Here is a 17,944-nt window from a genome sequence, read left to right as displayed (position 1 = left end):
GTTTAACGTATCTAACCGAAGCCCATAAGGGGCACGAAAAGCAAGGCTCCTGCCTACTTGCAATCTAAGGATACTCCATACTTCCATTTCAATACAAGCTCCTCATGAATCCACATTTTTGTCAATAAAGCTGAACAAAAAGTAAAATAAACAAGTACCCAAAGAATTGCTACAAGCAGGGTCTCATCAGCCTAAACACAGCCCTGCTACCTTGTAGGGATGTCAGCCAATAATACATCTTGAGATCCTACTGGCAACAACCACTTGCTAAAACTCCAAACGTCAGCCTCTGGGTTCCAATGCCAGAAGTATCTTCTTTCTTGGGCCCTGGAAGTAAACCAAAAATCTTGATTAAACAAGGGGCAGGAAAGAGAACACGTAGGAAATTAAGAAAATGCATTACTTGATATATGCATGTAACAGACAAAGAGAAAGATAAACAGCAACAGTTGCTTGGCGAAGGAAATGCTGAAGCCACAAGCGAAAGTCACATTATGTTAAACTTAAGAGATAGTAAAGTGATATATTTTCAAATCAACTTGACACAGATTAAGGATTTTCTACGACAACATTCATTACCTATTATCTGTACATCCCAGAAATTCCAATTTCTTGAAGAGACAAGCATTTAAATGCAATTAAACTATTAATTCCAATAATTCACTCAAATGATTATATGCAAGGAAAAGAAAAGAAAACAATAAGAAAGAGGACATTTTCATAAAGTTAAGAAGGTATGCTTTTAAAAAAGAGAAACATTTGAAGCATCTCAAATTGGAAAACTGGACAAAACTATGAGGTGAAGTAACAGAAGTTCTTGGTTGCGAACAACAATAATAGGATATATCCCTACTTCAAATCCTTCAATGCACAAGACAAGCACCAAATACAGCTTAAAGCAAATTCATGAATATAAATCTGTGCATGCATGTATCGAGGTTCAGTTTGAAATTACCATTGGTATTCCTAAAGCTTTTAGATCCTCATCAGTCATGTGTACAAGAGCAGTCATATCAACCTGCAGAAAGAGGTTTATGTCTTATAGTGGAAGCAGAAATTCCTTTATTTTAAGTAATGATTTAAAACAACAAAAGGGGAAATTTACAATCTGTAGAAGAAAGTATAAAACTACATACTTCCTCTGCTTGAAAAAGAATTGTGTATTTTTCAATACCCAAAGACTGGAGGAAGCCCTCTACTGATGTATCAGCCTGCATAAGAAACCACAAGGCTTAGACACACACACACACACACACCAAAAAAAAAAAAAACATATTGGCAAGGACATGACTTCAACTTATGATAGGGGAATGGCTCTTAGATTGCAGCTGAAAAAGCTAACATATCCAGAGATAAGCAAGTGCAAACTCAGGGGCACATTTACAATTCCATTAAAGTTAGCACAACAAGCCTTATATTATTTTCTTTTTCTATACTCTACAAAATCCATAAGTTAACCATTTGCAAACAAACCAGCTATATCTTAACCTAAAGTGTTATAACACTATCCATTGCCCCCCTACTGGACTTTCAAACTGCCAACACTATGCACATTCAAGTTATAGTTTAGGACGGGCCATAATTCAGAGTTGAGAGTTAAAACTTTACTCATTCACTTTATCATGCATTACAAACAAATGTAAACAAACCTAGTGATATGCATGCCATGCATGACAGGTTTTTGAATATAACCTCCATAATCCCCACCAATAAAAATAAATAAATAAACACCCACATCCACACACCTCTGACAGGAGAAAAACAGTGAAGTTATTTTTCATGCTTGTCCGATAAACAAAAATTTGGGAAGAGGGAGAAAATTGTGGGGAAAGGAGAGGGGTGGAGAGGGAGGGAGGGTGCTGGTTGAGATAATAATAACCAAGAAGAGCAGTAGTTCTATGCCTTTTGCTGAGCCTTCTTCCTTGCTGCCATATTTGCAGCCCTTTTCGGTTCTGGTTCAGAAGTTTCAACTGCTACACTTTTCCTGGCTGGTTTGGCAGATTCCACTTTTGGTTTTGGTGGATCAACATTTAGAGGCTGTGCATTCATTGTTCCAGATAACTTTTCACGAAGATCAAGCACACCTGAGAAAGCTCCCCTTCCACTTTGAGACACCTGTTGGAAACTTTTCCTTTGGAGCTTCAAACGAAGATCACGGGCATTGACTTTGCGATCTTCACAAGCCATTAACACACAGTCAAAACAAATAGACATTATTTAGTTGCATCCAACTATAGCAGCAATATTTTAGTTGCATGTGATTGTGTAAGGCAATCCATACTTGAAACTTGAGGTAAGTCATCTTGGTAAAGATCATGTTCCCACTTGTCATCTTGCCTCTGCCTGGAAAAGATTTGGCATGAAAGATGTTCATGGATTAGGGGCATTAAGGCAAAAAGTGTAAATAAACCAAATCTCATATTTTCTTTTTTTTTTTTTGGGGGGGGGGTGGGTGGGTGTGGAGGATGGAATGAGGGGAAACCAAACTCAACTTATGGCAGCAGGTAACATAAGCTGAAAAATCTATCACAACTTGAAATATTGTATTTTACCAAAATCAACTACCCAAGCGGCAAAATACACCCTTACCAACTCAAACCACAAATTCCTAAGTTCGTAAGCAACAAACATACATCAAAACTATAGAAGGCCAGAAGAATGGACTAACGTAAAAGATAATAACCATGTCAATAAACTGCCTTGCTTTTTCTTCTGGGGAAAGAGAGGGAAGGGAGGGGGGGGAGAAGAGGGGGATTAGTAAAGTGACTATTAAGCACCAAATGGAATGAGGGGCGCCCTTACTTTTGAATCAAAAGCAATCAGATGACATTTGTTACACTAAATACAAACTTTGAAAGCTAAACTTTCAAAGTCTCCTTCCCAGTTAGCTACAATCTCCCCCTCCTAACCCTCCCTTCTTTCTACGCATCATACTTGATTTCACCGACTTAGGAACCATCAAGACAAATCTAACATCAGAATTTAGGGAATCTAAATAAAAACTTTTAGAGAGAACACCATACTCTGCTATTTAAATGATCTTTTAAGTCCAATGCACTCGTCCATTCGCTCTCAAAAGCTTGACAGCAAATTAAACTCAAATATTAAAGGCAAAGCCAGCGGCAAAATTGAGTCATTATTCCGAAAATATCAACAAAATGGTAAACATAAATTACCGTATCACAGCGAAGTGAATAAGTGAAAATAAAAGATTCCTATTAAGGCAACCGTCGAAACAAACGGAAAATAAAGAGAAAAAACGAACCTCTTGCCAGTGATTTGATGCCGGCGAATAGAGTTGTCGGCGGAGTTGCCATTGAGTCGCTCCTTTACCGACCTTTTGCCAACAGCCTCCACTCGATCAGCATACATCTTTATCCACAAAGCAAAAAACCTAACCCTAATCTTATAAATCCCGAGAGAAAGAGCCTGAGACGAAGAAAGATTGGCTTTCTAGAGGATTTTAAAATTAAAATTCTAGCCAATGTGACGAGAAGAAAAAACGAAGAAAATAAAATAAAATAACCCTAGCCCTTATATATAAATAAATGCATAAAAGAATATATTAATGGAGAATTTGAAGAATTTTGTAGTGAATATTTCTTTTTTAAAGCGTGTTCTCACTTGCTGCAGTTTGTAGATGGGCCAAAGCTATTTGGATTCTTTTCTTTTTTTTGGGCTTTTCGGCTTTCGAATTTCCCAATTCGGTAAGTGATATGAAACAAAGGGACTACTGGGCTTTGTCAACGGAAAAAGAGGCCCAAATTCCTTAAGTTGGATTTGTTAAGGTTATTGTTGAAACCAAGTTGGCGGTGATTACTTCACTGGTCAAATGATTAAGACAGTGTTTGGAAAAAGTTTTTAAAATTATTTTAAAACTTTTAAATAAATTTTTATTTTTTTATTATTCAATCAAAATTTTATATTTTTATGTCGAGTTAAATAAATTTTTATTTATCATTAATCAAAATATCACTAGTTATTTTATTTTTAAATCGCACTAACTTAATGCTAATGTGGCTTTGACATCAAGGGCAAAAATGTTATGTGATCTTATTATTATCCATATCATTTATTATGATATGTTAGCATATCACGTTAACATATACGATATAAAATGATAAATGATCTTTTTGACTAATAACATTTAATCAACTATTAGTCATATGAGTTTATTTAATTCAAAATAAAAATACAATATCTTCAATAAAAACTTATTTAAATTTTCTTGTATAATTTAGAGATTTGTTTTAAATATTATACCAATGATTAATCGACCTTTTCTCTTAGGTTAAATTATGTAATAAGTCCTTATACCTTATCAAAAAGGTAGATTTAATTCTTGTACAATAATTTGTAAACATTAAATCTTTATATTTTCAAAATTGACAATGTCAATCCAATACATTAAAAAAATTTTATTATCTATGTTGATATGGTGTTTGGTTTGGTTGCATTGATGTAGTGTTTTCTTATTGATGTGATATTGAATTTGATCACCAAGTAATGATGTGGCATTTAATAAATAATGTAATAACAGTGTCGACATGACATGACCAAACACTAACATGGATCTTATAAGTATAAATATAAAATTATTCAATATGAGCTAATGGTTTTAAATAGAATTGAAAAATAAATAAATAAAAAATATGAATAGGTTTCTAAGAGTTAGGGAAAGAATGTTGTGAGACAAAAAAAAATTGAATTTTTGTGCTTTATAATTTAAAGTTGTGAAATAAATAAAAATGACACATCATCATCTTCAATGCCCCATTAGCAAGAAAATATATAACTCTGTAATTTTTCTTGTTTAAGTATTTCCAAAGCTTGCATATGGTTCTGAGTTGAAATATTTAGCATGCATTGAAAAAGATATAACTCTGTAATTATATAAGTTTGAGGCTTGAAGGTTTGAGGTTTAAATGTTACCGATTGTCATGAGTTTATGAATTTTGCTGTATGAGAACATTCTTTTTTTTTTTGGTTGACCAAAAATTAAATATATATTATGATTCTAATCCATCGATTGTCCATAGGAAGTGCTTCTAAGTTTTATTTATTGATAGTCCCAATTTGTATTTTATTTGCTGTTAAGTTTTTTTTTTCTTTTTTCTTTTTAATCATAGTATATATTTAATTTTGTTAAAATTGGGATTTATTTTTTCTAGGTATGCTTGCCCCTAAACTTATAATTGATTCGTATTGAATAGTTGAATATATTTTATAAGCTTTTCTTTATTATTTTTTGCTTATTGTTTTGCGTTCAGAATTGCATCTGGGGCTTTGATCCTTTTGAACAAATGCTTGGTACCTGAGGCTAAGATAGTAGGTGTTTTTCAAGTTATCCGTAAACATTTTTTCTCTTATTCAGTTAGTTTCTTTTAATATTTTTGATTCGCAGGATGTTCACCATTATGCTTCATTCGGAAGCGAAAAGTCTTGCAAAGGGCCTTCCGAACGTTAAAACCATTCATGAAGGTAATGAAGGGTTAAAATAAATTATGATGTTGTTAAAACAATTAACAAATTTACTTCACGATATCATTTTTTTAATATGATATATAATAACTTGTTACATGTTATTTACAAAATTTATTATACTTCACGTAAAAAAATTGTTCAATGGCAACCTTACTAATAGTAACTATTAAAGATAGAAAATGAAAATGCAAGGCACAGCTTACTATTTCTAGTTGGCAGTGAACAATGAGACGATGGAAAGGAAAAACGATTAGAGAAAAGAAGTGGATCGAAGAGGAGAAGAGGTAGAGTGTAGGTAATTTGGGTTAATGTTGAAAAAACTAAAATGGTGGGAAAATGAAATAGTAAGAAATTTTAACCGATGGAAGTAATCAAATAGAGAAACAGAGAATATTTTTGTCAATACATAATGGCTTCGTTTGTCAAAAATCCAATTCACCTGTCCACGTCATACTTATACGCATGACACCTCTCACCTTAACCCTTAATTGTTAAAAACTGAAAATGTTTAATTTTTAATTGTTACAATTAAAACATTTAACCCTAAATTCATAACAACCTAAAAATTTAGACCCCAAATTAAGTATTTAGTCAAAACAAAAAAAAAACTAAAACTTACAAGAGACTTTTATTTTTATATTGCTGAAGGAGAGTGTCGAAAGTTGCAAAAACATAAGTGTTATAAAACAATCAAAGGAAACAATATTTGTAGTACTAGTAAGTAGCCTCCTCAATTTTCCTTTGTAATATTATATATATATATATATATATATATATACCTCATATTTAAATCAAGCATATAAGAAGATTGTCAAAAGATTTCCCTCTTTTTCAGCTGGTATGTTTTTGCAACGGCTATAACTAAAAACTCTTAACTAGAAAACCAGGTAAATGCGGCCTCTTAAATGGCCAAAGCGTCTTAAGTCTCTCCTATTAGCCTGCAAAGACAGAAAACCCATACCTAAAATCCACGCCTTGATGATTTTAACCGGTCTTTACATCCATAAAACCTCCGTTGGCAATCTTATAGCGGCTTATTCACGAGATGGCGATATCCTCTCAGCTCGTAAAGTGTTTGATCAATTGTCTAATAGAGGCGTAGGTTCATGGAATGCAATGATCATTGCCTATTCCCGAAATAATTTTCCAAAACAAGTTCTGGGTTTTTATCATCGGATGATTCTAGAGGGTACTAGGCCTGACAGCTCCACTTTTACCGTGGCTCTTAAGGCTTGTGTTAGCTTAATGGACTTGGAAATGGGGGAGGAAATTTGGCGTAAAGCGGTGGATTTTGGATATGAGAATGATGTGTTTGTAGCGTCTTCGGTTTTGAATTTGTATGTGAAGTGTGGGAAAATGGATGAGGCGATGGTGGTGTTTAGTAAGATGCCAAGAAAAGATCTTGTTTGTTGGACTACTATTTTAACAGGGTTTGCACAGAGTGGACTGGCAAGAGAAGCGATTGATTTGTATAGGAATATGCAAATGGAAGGGATGGAAGGGGACGGTGTTGTGATGTTGGGGTTGATTCAGGCATGTGCAAATCTTGGGGACTCAAAGTTGGGACTTACGATTCATGGATATATGATTAGAAAAGGTTTTCCCATGGATGTTGTTGTTCAGACTAGCCTTGTTGATATGTATGCTAAGAATGGATATTTGGAATATGCTTCACGTGTCTTCAAGAAGATATCAACTAAGAATGTTATATCTTGGGGTGCATTGATTTCTGGCTTTGCTCAAAATGGTTTTGCTAGAAATGCACTTGAGTTGTTGGTAGAGATGCAGGGTTATGGATTTAAACCAGACTTGGTGTCCCTTGTGAGTACACTTTTGGCCTGTTCACAAGTTGGGTTGTTGAAATTGGGTAGATCCATACATGGATATATCACTAGAAGGGTTAATTTTGAACAAGTTTCTGGTACTGCAGTGATTGACATGTATGCAAAATGTGGAGCACTTTCTTATGCCCGTGCACTCTTTGATCAAATAGATTCTAGAGATAGAATATCTTGGAATGCAATGATTGCCAGCTATGGAGTACATGGGCATGGAAAGGAAGCTCTATCACTCTTCCTCCAGATGAGGAATGCAAACTTAAAACCAGATCACGCAACTTTTGCTGCACTTCTCTCAGCTCTCAGCCACTCAGGGCTGGTGAACGAAGGTCAATACTGGTTTAATCTCATGGTTAATGAATATAAGATCCAACCAACTGAGAAGCATTATGTATGCATGGTTGATCTATTAGCTCGTGCAGGACATCTAGAAGAAGCTTATAAACTAATAGATTCTATGAAAAATGAACCGGGTTTGGCTGTTTGGGTTGCTTTCCTATCTGGCTGCTGTAATCATGGGAAGTCATCAATTGGAGAGACGGCAGCAACAAAGGTTCTTGAGTTAAATCCAGATGACTTGGGAATATATGCATTGGTTTCAAACTTCTTTGCCATGGGAAACATGTGGGATGAAGCAGCTGCTGTAAGGAAGCTCATGAAAGAAACAGGAATGAAGAAAGTACCTGGCTACAGTGTAGTGGATGTGAACGGGAAGCTCCATGCTTTCCTTAAGGGAGATAAAAGCCACAATGAATATGAAGCTATAGCATCTGCCTTAGATAAATTGGACTATGAGATGAGGTTGCATGATCAAAATGCGGGTCTTGCTGTTGCTTTTGGCCAGTAAAACTTAGGGTTAGGATCCTGACTGCTGATTATGAGAAACCTTAGGGTGGGTGAGGATGACCATCAATTAACCAAGTTTTATCACCAAGACGGTGGAGGATTGTAGGAACTAAGAAGCAGGCTGTTCACTCCCAGCTGTAAAATCTGCCTATATACAGTATATGCCAGCTTCAGTGATGACCACCATGACACCATCAGTGATGCACTGCAGAATGCCAGCTTGTCTTGTCATAATTCTGCAATTCTCTTCTTCCATAGACAGTATATGTTCTGCATGCCATCCTCAGTTAATAGGAAGCATAGCCTAGCCTCTCCTTAGCCCACTGAAATTCACCTATCAAATCCCTAGCCGGTGATCTTCCAAGTCTGCACAACTTTAAAACTTGGTTCTATACTTGCCTTCTGAAATCACAAGTAAGAAAGTCCCTGGTCTCCACCACCTTATTACAGAAAACAGAATTGTTCAATTGAGATATCATGTGATACCCACATGAACTCATTAATGAAAAGTGTCAATATTTATAAATTATTTTGAAACAAAATGTCTATTTTCAAAACTAATAGATCTGAGTTGACTTAGAGTAATACCTTAAGAACTTGAATGTATTTTACCCTTGAACAAAGGGTCTGAGATTGGCGAAGCACTCTTTGAACTAACAATAAGGAGGACCCCTTGATAAGAAAACCTCAGCTAAACTGCCACTAAATGTGAACAAAATAATTATCTATCCCTTTTTATGACGGCTTTGTTATTGTCATATGCTTGATATTTGAAATGAATAATATTGAATGCTCGTTGTTTTTTCTTTTCTCATAAGGATGCCACTTAACTGCAATAAAATAATAATGGTGTTGGCTTCTTGTTAATTTCCCCTTTTTTCCTTATTATTTTCACCACAGCTCATCTTATGGTGAACCAAGGTTCTGCTGTTAAGATGTTTGTTGGCATGTTGTCTTCCGACAAGTCACTGCATGGTTTATGATGTAATGATGTTCATCTAATGTTAATGATCTTTGAGTAGGGGCAGAAAACACAAAAGGATGAACAAACTAATCAAATTCTAGATTCAGGAGAATTACAAAATTTTCAACAGTTCACAGACAAAGCTAGTTTCCCTCAGTGCACAGACCCAATTTACCTCCTTCACAAACTCCAACCAACATTCCCCAAACTCTACTTTCTTCAAGTCCTTGGAAAATTTCTCAAGTCTTGTATCCTAGAGCTTGATCTGAAGATTTTGGTTATCTTCTAACAAGCGATCATACTCAAGTAGCAAATCTGCAGCTTGTTTCTGAAGGGAAGCAACATGTGCTTCAGCAGTTTCAATCTTTTTGTCTTTCTCCTCAGATTCCAACTTCAGCTTCTTCAAATTCTCTGATAGAGTAGAAAGTTCTTCTTTCAGTAGCTTTATCTCCTTGGAAGCTTTGTCATCCTTCTCTTTAAGCTCAATTCTCTCTTTCTGAAGTCGTTCAACTTCCTCTTTCGCAGATCCCACATTACTCCTCAACGCAATAAGTTTTCTAAGATAATGGTGCATACGGTCAATTATGAACCCAAGAAATAGGGTAAAACCTACAAGATCAAGTTCAGACAGTCAAATATGCACGATACCAATAGAGGAGAGAACTATAGATAGAACAATCATTCACTCAAATATTATCAGCATGAAGCTAATTCGGTTACCAACCAATGGTTGTGCAATTTTCTTCACTTTCAGATCAGCAATAGCATAGAACCAAAATTTCACAGCTAGCCATGGAATAGATTCAACTTTAAAAGTCCTAGTAAAATCACTTACGCTGAAATACGTACCATGCAGTAATTTGGTGATGCATAATAACTGAGATGCTCAAATAGGATAATAGTAACAACCAGAAGCTATGAAGGGTGATCCATTAACACATCTTCGTATTTCCAAATACTGGACAAGTCAAAATGATGCACCTGCATCATTTGACCACTCAGCAGGGAGCTAAAGGCACCTCAAAACAATGTATGTGTTTAGATTGGTAGTCAGATGGACAGCCTTTTTACTGAAGTTCCATGAAATTGTACAGAGATTTGGAAGAACCAGATGCCAGACACCTCCAGCATATGGTCTCATTATTGCATTGGAGCTGTATACGATTCTATCCCACTCCAAGCCCTTAAATTGGCAGATATAATAGCGCTATTCTTGCCCTAAATTTTGCTTCCATATAAATTATAAAAGGCTATGGCTTCCAAAAAGTTACAATGTTGGTTTAGGGATAGAGATTTGGCCAGAGACTCACAGTTTAATGAAATACAATTCACCTTGTTGTTAACTTCAAACTGAATAACTTCTCAGTTGTATGCATAAGTAAAAATTAAACAAGAATATGATTGTTTACCATATGTAGTCTACAACTATTGCAGAGAAATGAGATGGAAAACACATGAACCATCAGTTTTCAGCAGTTGATGCCAAGATAGATTAAACATCATTAGTGTCCATGGCATATTTACGTTATTCAGTTTGATTACTTCCAATGTAAGCAAAGTCAGAAGCAACCTTGCCGTGGTAATAGAGGGCCACTTGCTAATCAATAAGATATGAAATTCCCATGCTGGCCTCATATAATATTAGATGTTCTTCTGATATTGAGAGAAAAGTCATCTCATTTTCAACAACAAAAATAAGTGAAAGTTGACCAAATTCTTTCAGACCCTCGCTATCAAGCAGCTTAAATTATGTGAATTGATGATAATAAAGCTTTCAAGTGTTTATTTTTCAAGCAAGGTCTTTATTACGAGACATCATAAACATTAATTTGGTGTCCATTATAGGGAAAGGATCCTCTCAACTGTTAAAAAGTAGTGGAGATGTCCACTTCTTTCACTATAGACTAACACATATACTACAAACAAATCTAGGATCATTTGCCCACATTATTTTCCCTTTTTTAATTAATTTTCTTTTATCTTCCTACTAAATTGAAGGTCATCAAAATTTCAGCCTCAATGCGTATTAATCACCCTAGGATGATGTAGTGGACATCTCCACTACTAAAAAGTAGTGCAGAGGACCCTTTTCCATCCACTGTAACTACAACCTTTGCATGGTTGATATGAATTAACAATCAGTTTAGAAAAAGCTCATGACATGAGAGCCTACTAGTTGCAAGAGCCTGTTACAATTCATAGTCAGAACAGTTTCTCCTGTCAGCTTCGGTATGAACATAAGCATATCTAAGTCAACTGCTTCTATATGCTGCACAAAGAAGAAAACAAGAATGCAGCAATGCGCTCTCTCTCTCTCTCTCTCTCTCTCTCCTATATCACATATATATATATATATATATATATATATCATGCTACTGTAGAATGTACTAACTGATAATGATGTTAGGTCTAAAAGTGCAGAATTTTGTTGACCCAATTTTCCACCAGAAAGCCAACAAATAATCACCCCATGAATAACAGAAAAGATATCTAGTACATAATTGTTGTTGCATAGTGGGCGCAAGGGCAGAAGTGAGAAAGAGAAGAAGGCCTTAGATAAGATTGAAATAGCCAAACATTTGCAAGAACAACCAACAAACTATAAGAATTAAAGAGGCCAAGGCAATGGCATGATGTAGCTACACCTAACCTCCAAAAGAAGGTCTGAAATTCAAATCCCATCTCCAACTAATGAATATAAAAAGTCCATTTCATTTGCTAAAATGCCCTAATCAGGCAAAGAGACCATCTATTAGCACAAATTTCAGAAAGCTATATACCTTAATACTTGAACACCATATGATATGATGCATCATGCATCAATATAAATACATTTTACCATCACTTAGTAATCATGTCGGCTAAAATCATGAGCATGACATGGTGCATTGGCATCCATGTAAAGCAGCTTAATGAAAATTTATATAAATGCATTATTGCATTAACATAGGCCTGGTGCCTAACTAAAGAAAATAGTTAAGGCTGCGATAAACTTATATAACCTCCCGACATTGAACCCCAGTTGAGAAATTTCCCAATTCCCATTATACTGTTGTGTTAACATCCCAACTCTTTTCGAAAAGCCGTTGACAAAAATCACATTAAAAGATTTGAAGCACTCCTAATTTCTCTAGGGAGAAACGACTTGATGGCAGGTCAATAGATAAATGGAAAATATGATCATTTATAGCATAAGTACTAGATTTCATGCAATGTTAATATATTCACATGGCTTTCCTCTGATACAGAATATTTTTCTCAGTGGACTAACAACTCAGACTATTCAACAACCATGTGAGGTTAGTCTCGCATATATGCTCTGTGAGTTTCTTCAGCTGAGAAGGTTGTTCTCTTAGTTTCTACATCTACATCTTCAGGGTTTTCTGAGTGCTTTCTAAAGTTCATTAGATTTTACGAGTTATTTCCTATTATTTCAATTTTCAGTTTTGTCATCGATTTTGTTTTCTTTCGCAGCTCTACTGCATACTTCTTGTGTACAGAGCTAAACTAATTACCAATAAATTTGTTGCTTACACGAAAAATTTTCTTTGCAGCTAATGTCCATATAGATGCACTTGTTTAATTGTGCACCAGCATTCATTCATTACTACCTTTGGTCAACTGATATGCAATCATACCTACCTTTCCTTCATCGTTTCACCTCCTACCTCATAAAATGAAGAATGATATTGAAGGGGTGATTGCCTATATAAAGTTAAAAAATTTCAGCACCCAAAGAAAAAGATAATAAATTTTGTTAGACCAATCTAAAACTTAAGAAATTCATGAAAACAATAAACTAACTGAATAGTTAATATTTAAAAGCACAATCTTAAAACCAAAGCTACCCAACAAAAGTCCTGAATTTCTCTGTAGTGCAGCTACTACTAGAACTAATAGTCAGAAAGTGCTTTCCTTTTCCTCTCCAACAATGCTAGTACCAAGCAACATTTCAAAGGCTATACAAAGGCAGCAACTGAAAACTCAGCAGAAATACTGACAGATAAATGCACAGACCAACTAATTCATAGAAAGGAGCAGGATCATACCCATGAGTGAAGCTTCAAGCAAGTGGGTTCTCCACAGAACCTGATCCATAGGTGACATAGTACCAAGCTTTGCCCCCTTGTTCTGGATCTTGACAATACTCATGAGACTTGATAAAAGAATCACTGACATGGTACCAGCAATGGTTTTCATAGTAGCAGGGCCTTTACCCATCTTCAACTGATCTAAACTCTTTATGACAAGCTCTCTCAGAGGTCCAATCTTTACCAAAAGAAGGAATGCCATAACGCCCTCAGCAAAAAGAACCAAAAACAATAACTGAATCATCCTAGCTCCCAACTCTCAAAAAGACTTGATTTTTACTCAATGGCTAGCTACTAAGAATGAAAGAAAAATTCAGCAAGAAACTCTTAAGAATCTTTGATTTTGATTGCTGGCTTTTAGTTTTTCCACAAAAACTGAAAAACCCACTTGAGTAAAGCAAGTTTTATCTTTGGAAAATGAGTGTTTAAGGCTAAAGATCTGTACATTTAGCCCTAAGTAGAAAGCAAGAAGCTCTTTTGAAGAAACATATGATTCCTTTTCACAAGCTGAGTTAATTAATCTAAGGGATTAGTGGTGTGCCATGTGTTAATGGGATAGGCTTGCTTTTTGCGAGGGGCAGAAAGTTTATTAACAGAGAGAGTAAAAGGAAAGGGCCCAAAAAATTGGGCAATAGTCCAAAGTAAAACTCAACAACTGGACGTACAAAAAAGCAACTAGGACTTCGGAGGCATGGGAAGAAGACATTTTTTAGGCCTAAGCAGAAATCATGTAAGGCAGTGTTTGGTTGTGGGTAAGATGATTGTCTTGTCTGGTAATTTGCAAGGGAGCTTTTTAGGCACTGTCTTTTTAGTTTTGGCGGTAACACGAATGGAAGATTGGAAGAAACTGTTGCTGTACTCTTCCACACTATGTACAGCGTACATAATGTGTGCGACCTTGCTACATGTACTTTGACAGCTGGGCTCTTCGGTGAAGAACTTGTTGCAAAAGCCTAAAAGCCTGCAGGCTTCCCTATCGCTTGACAAAGCTACCAAAAACAAGAACGGTACATTGGGAGTGAATTACACAAATGCCATTCCAGGAATCCAAGTGGACTGAGGAAAAGAGCAGAAAATCAATAGGGAAAATAGTCCAATGGTTCCCTGCCTACTGGGCCAACTGAGACCATGTGGAGTGGAGGAGCTGCAAGCCTGATACGCAAGCGCGTAGGCCAATTCAAGGAACTGTTGGCTAATGCAATGATGACACATAAAAATTTGCCATGGTTGAAAAAACGAATTATAGGATACATTTGGTTCATTGAAAACCACTTGAAACAGCAACCATGTATGCACTGCCATAGCATTTTTATTGAAGATTAAGCTTGACTTCTCTTGTGGGCAAGACCAATTCTAACAATCATAAAGTGGTATTGAGAAAATGACAGTGTCAGGACTCAGACCCAAACAAATAATAATGAAGGTAACAATACAGAAAGACCAATAATAAAATATGCAAAGCACATGGTAGTGGCACCATCAAAACTATCTCTACTGCTAACCTTTTTGAAGACAATCCTCTTCGCTTCTTTTATTTCCAACACGTAAAGCCTCCTAACACCACATAATTTCACATCATTACATGCAACTCCCTTAATTATCTGTTTATAATTATTAATCACAAGCTTTTCACTAATCCTCTATGATTATTGTTAGTTTACAGTATTGAATAATTGTATAATTTAAAATTTTTTATTTCACATTGAGTTATAATCTTATTTTATTTTAAATCTTTATATTATAAAATTTGAAATAAGTAATGCTTTGAAAGTTTTATAAACGGAACATGTTGCACTTTTACCTTTTATTTTAGATAGAGCTGAATGTTCTTTTGAAATTATTAAAAGAGAATGTACAAGGTCTTACATCGATTTGAAAAATCAAAATAAATTTTATTGTATTTTGATTTTTTAATAATAAAAGAATTATTTCACTTTATAAACATAGATAAAAAGATTGAATCATATAAATTTTTATACTTTTATCTTTGATTAATTTTTCTAAAATTTATTTTTATTATTTTTTTATGACAATCATCGTAACAAATTATGGCATCAGAGCCATAAAGTCTGGCCCCAAAGCTCACACGACAATCTTGATGGGAAGGTCCTTACTGAGGACAAGAGCCATAAAGTCATTCATCATGTAATAAAAATGGAAGCATTAACTTAGTTTTGTCTGAATGTGACGTTGCATCAAATGAAAAACTTTCTTTTCATGGACTTCAACACCAACCCTTAAGAAGGCCATCGTCGGCCATCTTGCTTAAACTTATACGGCAAGTGATTTACTATATCCCTTTTACCGTGCAGCAATCTAATCATCTTTTAAAATAAAAAGAAAAAAAAAGAAAAACCCACTATTTTAAGTATTGTTTTACAAGTTTTATTAACAAATGTTTTAAAAAACACTTCTTAAAATTATTCATATTAAATAAATATATATTTTCAATGCATTAAAAATCATTATATTAACTGTGAATTATTGTACTTGGTAGTACAAAAGTAATAATAATATTCTAACCACCCAAGTGGTCGAACAACTTTGTTTTTTTCTTTTATACAAATGGTTGTACAAAACATTGATTTACATATATATATATGTCCATTATAATGGTATTTTCATATTATAAATTGATGGTAAAACTGAAACAGACAAGACAGAGAAAAGAAAAAGAATTAAAAAATGAGGAATATGCATGGATATAATTAGACGAAGCAAATGTGAGTAGGAGGGATATCGGTTCTTGTCTTCCCAAATAATGTCACAAATACAAGCCATTCAATTCAATTAATTACTTACCAAAATATAATGTTAACTTATGACATCAGCATGCCAAAGTTGACACAATTCCAGAGAACTGTATATATATATATATATATATATATATATATATGGAATGTGAATATTATGCTTGTTTTAATGGCGGTTTTGAATGGTTCTCCATCCCCGCGTATGTAAAAATTCAAACTATTCGAGTAACAAGTTGAGAAGAAAATTCATTGACCTTTATCTCTTCTCCTTTTTTAATTCGCAAATACCAAAAAAAGGTCGCACTATTTCTTCCATTTTATAAACACAAGTGCATCACACCAAGGTACAGGCCTAAAGCAAAGCAAGTGGAATTTTGGTCTGTCAAAGAAGCCGGCCATATATGTATATATAATGTTTATTTTTTCCTAATTAACCTTAATTTGGATGATTTTATTTGAATTTTAACTTGTACGTATATGAGGTGGTAGTACATCCCAACTTAAATTCCAAGGTTAATTATCAAAATTAGAGAGGTTCAGGAACAACATTAAAAGGACACTATATACGAGTAATCCACAATATTAATATAAATTAAAGCATTTTAATTGATTTGGAATCTTTTAACCTCATTTTAACAATTTTTTTTTCCTGTAGTGATATTGGTTTATAAGGAGTTTTTGCAATGCTGAGGTAAAAAGTAAGAGAAAGAGAAAATGATAGTTACTTCTGGTGGAAACCATCATCACAGCATAAAGCAGATGAAGCTTTGCCAACGTCTCCCATGTTGGCAAGGGGTCACATCACCAGCGCTCTGGAAAAATACGTTTGCAACGTAAATGCAAATTAATAAGCCTTTCTTTTTACAGCATTGAATATGGATAATAATGGCTTAATTATTGTGAGCTGCAACAACCTTTGCCTAAAAGCCCCTCTTATTACCCAATGACATTACATATCATCTTCAAAATATCAAATACAGATTTAGGGTCTTTTTGTTCAATGCCTCACTCCAAGGAAACTGAAATTTTACCACTAAAAGGAGTCCCATTTTGATAATTGCTTTCTCTTTTTTTTTTAGTAATTTAACTTCCTATAAATATGTTGCATTGCTTATAAATTAACTTCCCAATTGCAAAGAAATAATGTGTTTTTAAATGTAAATTAATTGGCTCTTAATTTATGTTCTATATCGTTAAAAACCAATGTAAAATATGCATCGCATTTCTGATTATAGCCGTTTGATTAAAAATGAATATTGTTAGTTGTTTTAGATGTAAATTAATCACAACTAACAATTAACTTATTACTAATTGTGTCAAGAAAAACTACATAAAATAATAAGAAGCTTAGCTAAATAGATTGAGTTTTAAGCATTAGTTTTGTATCTGCCATAAATTTAATATTTCTCTTACAAAAAATGTATGGTTGCACAATTGTTGAATATATTCTTTGGTTTAAAGTTCAAAAATTTTAATTTAATTTAATTATCGGAATCTATTAGAGAACCAGTATTACATAATTGTGATATGCAAATATACTCTGCAAATCAAACCCTCCATTTTTTAAAAATAAAACCAACATTGTTACTAAAAATTTTATAATAGTAGAAGTGGACAACACGTGCTCATTTTTTGCATTGAAATGTTCTTAGAGGATAAATAAAACCTTAAACCAATTGGCTAAATTGAATTTTAGTTTGCATGATTGGAAGGGCATCAGAAATGTATGAACAGAAGACGACAAACAGGAAATAATAAAAAAAAATAAAAAAAAAACCTTATTATTAACCGTGGAGAAAGACAAACTCTCAGCTTTTTGACAAGTCAGCCGCCATTAACAGTAACGGCGTTAAATTTATGACTCGTAACAGTTAGCCAGCCGAGCCTTAAGGCTGCTATCCTCAGCACCAAATCTATTCCTTCCAATCCCCAATGATGCGCGTTTCGTAGGATGGGAAGGACGGTACG

General features: G+C 34.4%; 4 protein-coding genes across 4 annotated transcripts in view; 2 read left to right on the top strand and 2 right to left on the bottom strand.

Annotated features, from left to right (window-relative positions):
• Positions 1 to 57: 57 nt before the first annotated feature.
• Positions 58 to 3,563, bottom strand: LOC110408885 (Sterile alpha motif (SAM) domain-containing protein). Its single transcript, XM_021418016.1, has 6 exons — positions 3,266 to 3,563; positions 2,282 to 2,343; positions 1,903 to 2,174; positions 1,137 to 1,211; positions 956 to 1,018; positions 58 to 327 (listed from the first exon to the last, which is right to left on the bottom strand). Exons 1-6 carry the CDS (start codon positions 3,370 to 3,372, stop codon positions 283 to 285), a joined length of 624 nt encoding a protein of 207 aa, XP_021273691.1. The 5' UTR covers positions 3,373 to 3,563; the 3' UTR covers positions 58 to 282.
• Positions 3,564 to 6,229: 2,666 nt separating this feature from the next.
• Positions 6,230 to 8,804, top strand: LOC110409415 (Tetratricopeptide repeat (TPR)-like superfamily protein). Its single transcript, XM_021418751.1, has one exon. The coding sequence runs from the start codon at positions 6,376 to 6,378 to the stop codon at positions 8,167 to 8,169; it is 1,794 nt and encodes a 597-aa protein (XP_021274426.1). The 5' UTR covers positions 6,230 to 6,375; the 3' UTR covers positions 8,170 to 8,804.
• A 396-nt stretch (positions 8,805 to 9,200) lies between these two features.
• Positions 9,201 to 13,984, bottom strand: LOC110409777 (B-cell receptor-associated protein 31-like protein). Its single transcript, XM_021419242.2, is given in 3 exon segments — positions 9,201 to 9,397; positions 9,400 to 9,741; positions 13,182 to 13,984. Coding segments are annotated over 3 exon segments (654 nt in total). The 5' UTR covers positions 13,468 to 13,984; the 3' UTR covers positions 9,201 to 9,371.
• A 3,943-nt stretch (positions 13,985 to 17,927) lies between these two features.
• Positions 17,928 to 17,944, top strand: part of LOC110429393 (RPM1-interacting protein 4 (RIN4) family protein) — a 6,025-nt gene continuing 6,008 nt past the window's right edge. The window contains exon 1 of the mRNA XM_021445415.2: positions 17,928 to 17,939. Coding sequence (XP_021301090.2) covers positions 17,928 to 17,939 — 12 coding nt within the window. The remainder of the gene's footprint in view (positions 17,940 to 17,944) is intronic.

Source organism: Theobroma umbraticum, unplaced genomic scaffold (genome assembly GCF_002168275.2).
Source record: "Theobroma umbraticum cultivar Fairchild unplaced genomic scaffold, ASM216827v3 scaffold_44.0, whole genome shotgun sequence".
Classification (NCBI taxonomy): domain Eukaryota; kingdom Viridiplantae; phylum Streptophyta; class Magnoliopsida; order Malvales; family Malvaceae; genus Theobroma; species Theobroma umbraticum.
The sequence above is the reverse complement of the archived record's forward strand: the minus strand, read 5'-3'. Positions and strand labels throughout refer to the sequence as shown.

Excerpts from the sequence above, each read along its gene's own strand:
- LOC110408885 (XM_021418016.1), bottom strand. The coding sequence starts at position 3,372 with ATGTATGCTGATCGAGTGGAGGCTGTTGGCAAAAGGTCGGTAAAGGAG. Across the intron at positions 2,175-2,281 it reads TGACTTACCTCAAGTTTCAA|ATCGCAAAGTCAATGCCCGT; the intron begins GTATGGATTGCC and ends TGGCTTGTGAAG. Across the intron at positions 1,019-1,136 it reads TTCTTTTTCAAGCAGAGGAA|GTTGATATGACTGCTCTTGT; the intron begins GTATGTAGTTTT and ends CTCTTTCTGCAG.
- LOC110409415 (XM_021418751.1), top strand. The coding sequence starts at position 6,376 with ATGCGGCCTCTTAAATGGCCAAAGCGTCTTAAGTCTCTCCTATTAGCC.